The 11,378-nt window shown below is 33.6% G+C and overlaps 1 protein-coding gene across 3 annotated transcripts; it reads left to right on the forward strand.

The window, feature by feature from the left end:
- The first annotated feature begins 2,436 nt into the window (after window positions 1-2,436).
- On the forward strand, window positions 2,437-6,551 carry LOC111883673 (protein NARROW LEAF 1). Of its 3 annotated transcripts, none has more exons than XM_042900328.2 (7): window positions 2,437-2,807; window positions 3,252-3,316; window positions 3,458-3,960; window positions 4,118-4,261; window positions 4,725-4,965; window positions 5,051-5,551; window positions 6,049-6,551. In XM_042900328.2, exons 3-7 carry the CDS (start codon window positions 3,472-3,474, stop codon window positions 6,321-6,323), a joined length of 1,650 nt encoding a protein of 549 aa, XP_042756262.1. In that variant the 5' UTR covers window positions 2,437-2,807; window positions 3,252-3,316; window positions 3,458-3,471; the 3' UTR covers window positions 6,324-6,551. The 3 variants fall into 3 exon arrangements, with proteins under 3 accessions (XP_042756262.1, XP_023735763.1, XP_023735762.1); XM_023879994.3 differs by having other exon boundaries at window positions 2,444-2,807; window positions 6,013-6,551; XM_023879995.3 differs by lacking the exon at window positions 3,252-3,316 and having other exon boundaries at window positions 2,443-2,807; window positions 6,013-6,551.
- Window positions 6,552-11,378: the final 4,827 nt, after the last annotated feature.

The raw sequence follows: 11,378 nt of genomic DNA on the forward strand, positions 1-11,378 counted from the left end.
TTTTTATTTTGATAAAACATGAGCATGTCACAGCACAATAAACAATTTCTTAGTGAATAGTGTATTTCTCATTCCTTATCTATGAGTCTACTAAAAATGATGTGGTTACTATAAAATGTTTTTATGAGGGCCCATTTTGTAGTAAGGAATATAAAACAAAATAACAACGTTGTATAGGAGAGAAACAATGTAAGGCAAAACACATTTTGAAGTTGCCACACCATTACTTAGTGGGACAAGAAAAAAATGTTGTAATCAATGCAAAACGCATTTTAAGGGCCTATTTTGCAACGGGATGTAAAAACATAAAAACAACATTGTATACTGGAAAACGAAATCCTACAAAACCAAAAACGCATTTTAAAATGGCCACACAATTCTCAATGGATCAACAGAGAAATGATATGACCATTGAGAAAAACTTTTGAAGGGACTATTTCATAGTTGGGAATGTAAGACGATATGACCATTGAGAAAAACTTTTTAAGGGATTATTTTATAGTTGGGAATGTAAGACGTAAAAAATGACATCATATTAGAACAAAAATGGCATTGTATAGAGGCAAAACACATTTTGAGCAGGTCTCCTAAGAAATAATATGGCCAATACATAATGCATTTTTAAGGGTATTCTTTTGACCATTTCACTCTAGCCTACTTAACGAGTTTCATGGTTAAGTTGGTTAACTTTTTTGCAAAATTAGTCTTAAAAAGTTCAAATTTAGTCCCTGAGGTTTGAAAAAAATTACACCACATGGTTTTTTAACTTTATTTTTCGTTTTTTGTATACTTTATTTATTTTCGGTTTTTTTATAAATATATGTACATTTTTTATTTTCTTTTTATATTTATACTTTATTTATTTTTATTTTTTAACTTTATTTTTCAACAATTTTTTTTAACCTTTTAACCTTTTGTTTTCTATTTTTTAGTGTATATATAGAGTATATTAGAGTTTTTTTTTTTTTTTTTTTTTTTTTTTTTTTTTTTTTAGGTTTTTTAAAATTTCTTTTCGTATTATATTTTATTTTTTTCACCTTTTTATTTTTTTTCTATTTTTTGTTATTTATGGTTTTTCTAATATTTTTTCTAAGGTTTTTTCATATTACAATTTTTGTTTTCTATTTTTTTTTTCTTATTTTAGTTATTTATGGTTTTTCTAATGTTTTTATTTACTTTGATTCAAGTTAACGAACTTGAATTCAATATAAGTTAGTATAACAAGTTTTTTTTTTTTTTTTTTTTTTATTTTTTTTATTTTTTTTATAAAGATCGACTATTATTATTTATTTTTGTTTTTTTAGTCTATTATCAAATTGAAAAATATTATATTGAATTTAATCTATTGATATCACATATAGAAATATGATTTAATTTGCAAGTTATATAACACACTGAAACACTAATTCTTAGTAAACAAACTATATTTTTTTTAATTTTCATTTTTTTTGTAACATAAATATAATAGCACTAAAGAAAAAAAAGAAAAAAAAGAAAATAAGTTGGACCGAAATTACAAATATAAACATAACTACTTTATTTACTTGAATAAAAATAAACAACAATTACAAAAACTATAAATTATCAAAATTGTAATATACTCTAATTTATTACATTTTATATTTTTTGAAAAATGTCAATAAAAAGATAAAAATACAAAAAAACAAAAAAAAAACAAATAATTGGAAAACAAATAAGAAAAAAAATAAAAAAATAAAAATATGAAAAAAAAATATAATACGAAAAGAAATATGAAAAACCCTAAAAAAACTCTAATATACACTAAAAAATAGAAAACAAAAGGTAAAAAGGTTTAAAAAAATTGTTGAAAAATAAAGTTAAAAAATAAAAATAAGTAAAATATATATATATAAAAAGAAAATAAAAAATGTACATGTATTTACAAAAAAACCGAAAATAAATAAAGTATACAAAAAATGAAAAATAAAGTTAAAAAACCATGTGGTGTAATTTTTTTCAAACCTTAGAGACTAAATTTGAACTTTTTAGAACTAAGTTTGCAAAAAAGTTAACTAACTTAACCATGAAACTCGTTAAATGTGTTAGAGTGATAATTCTACGAGAAAGTTATAGGCACAACAATAATAATAAAATATCAGGGCTTTTTTTAATTACGCATTAAATGGTTAAGTCCGAAAATTTTCTTGAGGATTGATTATTTTATGTAAAATGCTCAAAAAAATAGACTGATTTTGTCTTTTATTTTATAAATAAAATATAAAGATTTTAAAATTAAAAGTTTCTTATAGAAGACAAATTAGTAACTTTATATACATATTTGACGGCTTTTAACGGCGTCAATGAGAAGCACTAAACTTAAAAAGTCATAATGAGAAGGATAATAAAAGCAAAAATATCTTTCAGGACACAGACGATGATTTTCGTATACGCCCAACACAATTACTCTTGTTTATATTTGTGAGGGTGCAAACTGCAAAGTTTTCGATTTTATTTATATTCAGAGGGCACAAATTGTTACTGTTTATGTTTCCTAGGGTAAAAATGTAAATTGTAGAAACGACGGCCGATTTTAATAATCGGAGTATTTCCTCATATAGGCATTTCAGCTTTTCATTCTAAAAATGATTTCCCTCCCCCTTTTCTTCCCTCCACCCGCCGGCCCGCCGCGAAACCTCTAAAATTCGGCTACTCAGCAGCGGTGCGCCATCTGCTTCCTGCTTCTGATTTGATACGCATTTTATAAATTCTTATACAGACAATTTTGTTGACAAATCTGCTCTTAAGTGCCGAAGATATTTAAGTAAATTTCAGTCTACAGCTCCACTGTAAGTCTTCTTCTATTCCTATTTGATCGATTTTTGTTAATTCGTTAATTCGAAATGATGTTTTTGGTTTGCTTGAGTACTATAATCTATTCTTTTACTTTGGATTTTGATGCATTGCGAATTTACTGTTTTACAATATTGTAAGCTTAATTTTTTTTACCATGGAAGTTCGTGATTAATATTCGTAACTTTTTTAGATGTTACCTAAATTATAAATTCCCAATTTTGTCGTTACGTTAATCAAATCATATTCATTTTGAAATACCCATGGACAAGAATTTGTAATTGTAATTTGGGGTTTTTTTGATTCGTGCTAATTTAATCTCTTTTCATGCGCAAGTGAAGCAATAATGGTTTATGATCAGATTGTTTGTCGCTTAGTCTATGCAGTCAGACCCTTTTGAAACTTTACTGATTCTAGCATCACCTTCCTTTTTTTTTTAGATCCTTCGATGTTCAAGATTGCTTTGATTATACTAAATGTAAAAGATCATCCTCATTTGGACTTGGTATGGTTCTTTTTCCGTTAAATTTGTTAGTTCTTGAGTATTAATTACATAATACGAAAATGTCGCAAAGAAAATGAGGAAACTTTCGAATATCTTGTAACTTTCATATCACGTAATATACTCATATTTCTTTTTCCTCAGGTGGGGTTTTAACAATGGATCTAATATTTCACCACTCTGGGTCTACACCATCTGATGAATCCGCCTTGGATTTAGAAAGAGTTTACTGTGAGCACCACCACCTGAATCTGGCTTCACCAAGTCCACCTTTACAATCTTTCGCCACTACATCAGCTGGTCAACTCTCTGAAACCAATGCTGCATACTTCTCATGGCCTACTTCTAGCCGATTAAATGATGCTGCTGAAGACAGAGCTAATTACTTTGGAAATCTTTTAAAGGGAGTTTTGCCTGAAACTCTTGGTCGATTGCCAACTGGACAACGTGCTACTACATTGCTTGAACTTATGACAATCAGAGCTTTTCATAGCAAAATCTTGCGCAGATGTAGCCTTGGAACTGCAATTGGGTTCCGTATTAGGCGTGGATTACTCACAGATATCCCTGCTATTCTTGTGTTTGTAGCTCGCAAGGTTCACAGACAGTGGCTCAGCCACATCCAGTGTCTACCCTCTGCTCTTGAGGTTAAGTTTCCAGTATCTATAATCATATTGACAAAAAACTGTTGAGTTTATATCAACTTGTCCCACATGGATAGATATAAGTTTCTTGTATCTATAATCAGATTTTGATTTGAATAGTTGGAAATGTTATAGGTTTACTAATTAGTAGGTTGAACAGGGACCTGGAGGTGTGTGGTGTGATGTTGATGTTGTTGAATTCTCTTATTATGGAGCACCAGCAGCAACTCCAAAGGAACAGTTGTATTCAGAGCTTGTGGATGGTTTGCGTGGAAGTGATCCCTGCATAGGCTCGGGTTCTCAGGTAGTTTCTTTGACTAAATTAGTGGTAATATATTTAAATTAACATGAATTGTTATGTATATAGATTAGTTGATGTAAAAATGTTTCCTGTTACAATTTAGTGCATACATTGGATGATTTAAATCTGTTCACACCCTTCACAATTTCATCCGTTTTTTGGATGATTTGAGTAAGAGGAAATAACTATTTTTGATGACGTATGTGTATCATTCAATTTATAAAAACTTTGCATAGTGACAACGCAAAGAATATGTTCTTATGGACTTGCAAAAGTTTGTCTGAAAATGGAATATTTGTCTGAATCCTCATGTGCCTATGCACCCTAGCAGCATGGCATTGCTGTATGGAAGAAAAAGAATCATATGCTTTTAGTTGATCAACATTCACAATGTTCTCCATCTAAAATTTATCTAACACTTTAATTTTTAATAAATAAGAAGGTTTACTTATTGTTGGTTGTTTAGGTTGCAAGCCAAGAGACATATGGAACCTTGGGTGCCATTGTAAAGAGTAGAACCGGAAATCGACAGGTGGGTTTCCTGACAAATCGACATGTGGCAGTTGACTTGGATTATCCAAATCAAAAAATGTTCCATCCTTTGCCACCGAGTCTTGGACCCGGGGTGTACCTTGGGGCTGTTGAGAGGGCAACTTCATTCATCACTGACGATCTTTGGTATGGAATATTTGCTGGGACAAACCCAGGTAATTATTTATTTATTTATTTATTTATTTATTTAATAGAAAGAAATGAAAGTACGTTGCTATAATACATCCGCATTTATTGCAGAAACGTTTGTACGAGCAGACGGGGCGTTCATCGCGTTTGCTGAAGACTTAAACATATCAAACGTGACGACATCAGTGAAAGGAATCGGTGAAATTGGTGGTGTTAAAGTCATAGATTTACAGTCACCAATCAACAGTATAATTGGAAAACAAGTGGCTAAAGTTGGGAGAAGTTCAGGGTTAACCACAGGGACAATAATGGCGTATGCATTGGAATACAACGATGAAAAAGGAATTTGTTTTTTTACAGATTTCTTGGTTGTGGGTGAGAACCAACAAACGTTTGATCTTGAAGGTGATAGCGGAAGTCTCATTCTTTTAACAGGACAAGACGGGGAAAAACCGCGGCCTATTGGAATTATTTGGGGTGGGACCGCCAATCGTGGTCGTTTAAAATTAAAAGTCGGCCAGCCACCCGAGAATTGGACAAGTGGCGTTGATCTTGGACGCCTTCTTGATCTTTTGGAACTTGATCTTATCACATCCAATCAAAGTCTTCAAGGTATGTAATGTATGCAAGCATGTTACAATTCTAGGGTTATTTTCGATGATGAGGGAGGGCATTTACGTCTTTTTGAGTTGGACAATACGCATATGACTGTCTGTGAGTCCTACATAATAAACGTGCCTTTACGCAGCGTTTGTCGTACAATACAGGACTGGACAAGCTTTCTGGTGCTATTTTCGATGATAACGATGAGGATGCCGCGGGGCATTTACGTCATTTGCATAGACGAGAGCAATTCCCCGTCCCATATTTTTTGGTGGGACAAAAATTTGCAATTTTTGTTACTTTGACATCGGTCCCTATGCCAGTCTAATGCATGTCAAACGCTGTACAACTTGTTGTTCTGATATGAAGATAGGATAAGACTAATTGTAGATGGTTTAGAGAGTTAAATCATTGTTATTAATAGTAAGTAAAAATTGAATTTGAATTGAATTATTTACCTTGTAAAAAAGCTGCATTGCAAGATGAAAGAAATGCGTCGGCTGTAGGGATTGGTTCGACTGTAGGAGAATCATCTGCTCCTGAACATGAACAGACATCACCAAAAGAGAAGTATGAGCCGCTTGGGATAGATATAATAAATCTCCAGGAACCTCCAAAAGGAGATGAAGGTGGCACAGTGGAACATCAGTTTATATCAAGTTTTTCAGAAACATCTCCATCTCCTCGCAAATATCACACTTTTTCTCCACATGAAGAAATTTCTGTCAGCCTACACTTGGGTGAACCCGAACCCAAGAGACAAAAGCAATCTGACAAATGAACAACTTTTCATATTCAGCTTGTATTGCAATTATCTATTCGTTTCCAATTCATATTTTCATAATTTGGATGCTAAAAATGTTATTATAAAAATGTTCGGTGTCATCGTTTTTATGTACTTCTGTTGTATGTAACTACTCTTGAAAGAGTACCAACTATTAGGCCACGTTTGTTCAAAAAACAATATCTACTCGGAGTCATGACAATGAAAAATTGTTATTTTTTGTTATTCCTGTGGATTCATTTCTGGAAAAAGACGTGAATGATCTTCTCATCCTTATTATCGAAAATATTCCAAACAAAGCTTTGTTGGTGATTTTATTGTCAACAAAATGTTATGGGTAAATGAATTTTACAGACACAAGAGCCTCTTACCATGAGGGAACATTAATTGCTAGTGCTGAATCATTAAGATCAATAGATAGTGATGTGCTTCCGTAGCTATGTCTGAATATGTATAGCTATTAATGCAGCCGGTTATTTGGATGTAGGAATTTAGCAAAGAATTCAAGTTTGTATGTAAAATCGAAGTTGATTAACCCATTCGGATTATCCTTGAGCTAATTTTATGATACCGAGACATATTGGGCTGAAATATAGTTCCAGGAAAGTGTAACAAAATCCTTTTGAAATTCAAGTTACAGCCTTATTTATAACTTGTTAAGTCGTGTCCCATGTAATAAACATGAAAATATTGATAATCGTACTATTGATAACCATGTTGATAACATTGACAATCTAATATTAATACTTGGTATTAGTTTCCGACAGGTTGTTTTTTTATAGTTTCTATTGTTAATCGACACATTTTGGGAGGTGTTGACTACCAATACCAAAGGTGTAGTGTTTGTGTTTTAACGAGATAAATATGGAAGACGTTTATTTCTCTAGAATTATTGATTTTAAGGTTTGATGGAATGTTGATGTGAAATGAAACTCATTTAAATTACATATGATCGCAAGATGACAAAAGCAATATGAAATTTTCGTGAAAGGTCTATGTATATGGATGGATATTCATGGACACAATCCATCAAAAAATGGATATCATAATCGAATTATTTGATAGTAGATAAAAAATGGTTATTAATAATAATATTATTATTATTTTAATCTTAGGTATTTCGAGTTTAAACTGAGTTTTTCTTTTTTACCAAGAAACCAAAAAAAATTTATTTTACCCAATTATGATTTCCTGGTATGGTAATACAACTTCCTTTTCAAAAAAGAGTCTCAAGTCTTTTTCCAAAAAAAATCCATATTATTTTTTTGAAAAAAAAAATCACATTTTACAATTTTCTCATTTTGACTGATTTTTTTATTGTTTTTTTAGACAAAATTGCAAAAAAGGTCCCTGTGGTTGGCAAATTTATGTGCTTTTGGTCCAAAACGAAATGTTAGTGCACCACAGGTTTGAAATTGAATCTTTCTATTGTTTTTGGTCCCTATCAACATAAAAAGACTATTATACCCTTATATTTGATTTTTAATTTTGTTTTTATATTTAATCAAATGTTTTTCATTAATTAAAATTGAGAAAAAGGTCTCTCTCTCTCTCTCCCTTATTCTCTCTCCCTTATTCTCTCTGTTGAAAGTTCTTGTGAAAGTCAACTTGCTAGATCAAGAAAACCTATTGAATTCTTTTCTTCCTGGTCCACTGTGGTTTACACAAAAAGGGGAAGCATTTGTCTTTGTCTCTTTCTTTTGAACACCACCATCTACTGCCATTAAAATCCGTCAAGCAAGCCTCAAAACACCACCATCTACTGCCATTAAAATCCGTCAAGCAAGCCTCAAAACACCACCATCTACTGCCTTCCTCCGGTTTTGGGAGCTTGCCACCAAAAACCATCAAGAATCGTCGCTGCCTCCATCAATAACCACCACCGGTGACCCTAAACAAGGACGATGCAACAGAAGGTTGTCGGAGCAGCCCCCTGCCGCTGGAGCTCTTTCCTCCACCAATAAATATCATCGTCACCACTACTTCTTCCCTCCGTCGTACCTAGCTCCGTTCGCCTCCATCTTCATCGAGCTCGTCAGAACAAGAAGTGGAAGAAGCGAAGCTGCCATCACCCCCCACTGTCGCTGCTACTGTGGAGCTCCGACACCACCGCTGCCGCCTGCTGCTGTTGCCATCGACTGTCTCCGAACAACCACCATCCATGTCGTCATAGTAAGCTCCATCCGCACCCCTCAGTTTTCAAACCAACAACATTCCATGTTCGATCGGCCAACTGAAATTAAGAGACCATGGGTCTCGTCTGTAAAGCACGACTGGTAACGGAAAGAAGACGATTTGTTTTTCTTCTTCGTTGTCTTCAGATCCCCTTCTTCTTCAATTCCATCATCATCAACTTCATTTCGCACAAACACCTCATCAGAAACCCTAATTTCATCATCATCGTCATCATGTTCTTCTTCTTCGCTGTCTTCTTCATCTTCCTTCATATCCAACACCGGCTCTGCAAAGCTCGAGAACCCTAAATTCCTCGATTCGATCCTCGCAACACCACCTCGTATTTTCTTCGTATCATCGATGGCGAACAGATCCGACAGAGTTGCTACGTTGCAACCCTAATTTAACCAGCAGTAACAGGCTTGCTCTGTTGCAGACGGCCGTAAATTAAAGCGGCGGAGAAGGAGTTAGAGAGGAGAGGGCAGAGGGTGGTGTTTGGTAAGGGTTTGATGGGAGTGTAGATGGCCGGAAACTGGGATGACGATCTTGGGTTAATTTGAGAGAGAGAGAGAGAGGGAGAGAGAGAAAAAAATGTTTATTAATAATAAAATATTAAATTAAATACAAAAAATATATAAAAAATGTATCAGAAGGCCATATTTGTCATTTCAGGTTGGGTCTGGACTAAAAACACACAAAAATGTTAATCATAGGGACCAAAACCACACAAGATATCTAAAATTAGACTAGTGGTGCACAAACATTTCATTTTGGACCAAAACTACAAAATTTTGCCAACCACAGGGACCATTTTTGCAATTGTCTTTTTTTACACCGTTGTTGTTTTGTTTGTGGTTATGATATTCTTTATGTTCTTGATGGAGCTTCAATTGTATTTGTGTTTGCTACCATGATTAAGATGGATGTCCGATGAAATAAATTACATTAATGGTCATTATGGTTTTTGGTGTAGTCTATGTCTTTGGTCCATATTTTTTTATGAACTTGGACCATCCTTAACATTTGGTTTTGTTTCGGATTTGGTACCATCCTTACACAAAATAACTATTTTGCCCTTAATAATATCTTTTTATTTTATTATTTTTTATTCTTTCATTTTATTACTAAATATCATGAATTATAAATATATTGTTTAAACTCTTCCTTTCATAAACAGATGAACTATCTAATTCCCAACACTAGGTCACCATTTCCAACCACAGTCTGATACAACAAAAATTACCCCATACTCAACACAAAGCTACCTATTGTTCAACCATAATTTTATAATACATCTATAATCAAACCTATAACTCAAATCCAAACCAAATCCAATCTTCAATGCAAATCCAAAACCAAAATCCAATCTTCAACTCAAATCGAAAACCAAAATTAAACGTGCAACTCGAATCCAAATCCAAAATTTAACCAACGACTCAAACTTAAATCCAAAAATAGAATTCCGGATGTAAAGGTTAGGAAAGTAAATTTCATCCAAAACATGAGGGAATTAAATTTCTTTTCAAGTATAAATGTTGATGAGTACCATTTTATCCTTTTTATTTTTAACACTACATAAGAAACCCCTTCGCCACCACCACCCACCACCTTCACCGCCACGAACTACCAACTACCTCCCACCACTATCACCATCTCCACCAACAAACCACCACCTACAATGACCTCCGTTGCCACCACCCATTGATATTACTAGCACCATCATCCACCATCGCCTCAAACGCCACCACCAATACCCACCATCACCACTACCCACCATCTTAACCAATATTGCCTCCATCCACCATTACCGCCCCAATCGCCCATCACCATCATCTTGGCCACCACCACCATCACCATCACCACCACCACCACCCACCACCAACCTAGCTACCAACCATCACCTCCAATACCACCAACGCCACCACCACCATCGCCGCCACCACCAACTCCGTCACCACCACTCTGCCACCACCGTTACCGCCATCAACACCCAATACTACGACCACTACCATTTAGTATATTTCTAATTTGTATGATATAAGTTATAAACAAAGTAAATTTAAGCAAAATACAAGAAGTAATTTAATGTAGTTGTTGCTTTAAGGCTCCAAACATATTTTTTTGCTTGTTTTTTTTTTGCTAGGAATGCTCATGTTTGCAAACATGTACCAAGGTGGATTTTGATGTATAATTATTAGAAGTTATGTCTAGTGGTCATGCTGTCTATGAAGGGATTTAAGTGTTTGGTGCTTTTCTAGTTTACCATAATAAAAAGTGAATTGCTATTAAAGGTTGATCCTCATATGTCACTCTCTATTTTGTCGAAGGGAGATCTTTGAGGTTGATTTTTTCAACTGTCCCTGGTTCCTTTATTGTCTAACTCGGTGTGTATAGTATTTGTTTAACTTTGTATGTGTGTTTGTTTGTATATTTAACAACCAAATTCTAAAAATAAGGAACATAAAAATCAAGTTTTTGGCTTTGATTTGGAGGGAAACAAAGTTTCGCCTACAACAAGTATCATTAGAGACTTTTGAATATCCTTACTTGCTTGCATCCTCACTTAGTCGGTATTAGACAAAGTATTTAGACTAAATTAGGTCATTGAATAGCTAGAGTCGGCTAACTGTAATTGTGTGCTCTATTTATATCTGTATATACCATAAAGATATACAATACACCTTTTACCAAGTTAGACTTGGTATCGGCGCCAGTCGAACTTATCTTCTGTGAGAGTAGACAACCCATAGTGTCATATATTCTTCTTTTCTCCTGTTTGATTCATTATCTTACCATGGCAATTCAATCCTTCAAAATAGCAGGAAAAACTCTCGCATAACTCACATATATTTGCCTTCACACTATCTCCAACAAATT

The sequence above is a fragment of the Lactuca sativa genome, chromosome 3 (assembly GCF_002870075.4).
Source record: "Lactuca sativa cultivar Salinas chromosome 3, Lsat_Salinas_v11, whole genome shotgun sequence".
Classification (NCBI taxonomy): Eukaryota; Viridiplantae; Streptophyta; class Magnoliopsida; order Asterales; family Asteraceae; genus Lactuca; species Lactuca sativa.

What these genes read in the sequence shown, in the direction of transcription:
- LOC111883673 (XM_023879995.3), top strand. Translation starts at nt 3,472, where the DNA reads ATGGATCTAATATTTCACCACTCTGGGTCTACACCATCTGATGAATCC. An exon ending in GTCTACCCTCTGCTCTTGAG is followed by an intron (nt 3,961 to 4,117) that starts GTTAAGTTTCCA and finishes TAGGTTGAACAG; the next exon opens with GGACCTGGAGGTGTGTGGTG. An exon ending in GCATAGGCTCGGGTTCTCAG is followed by an intron (nt 4,262 to 4,724) that starts GTAGTTTCTTTG and finishes TTGGTTGTTTAG; the next exon opens with GTTGCAAGCCAAGAGACATA.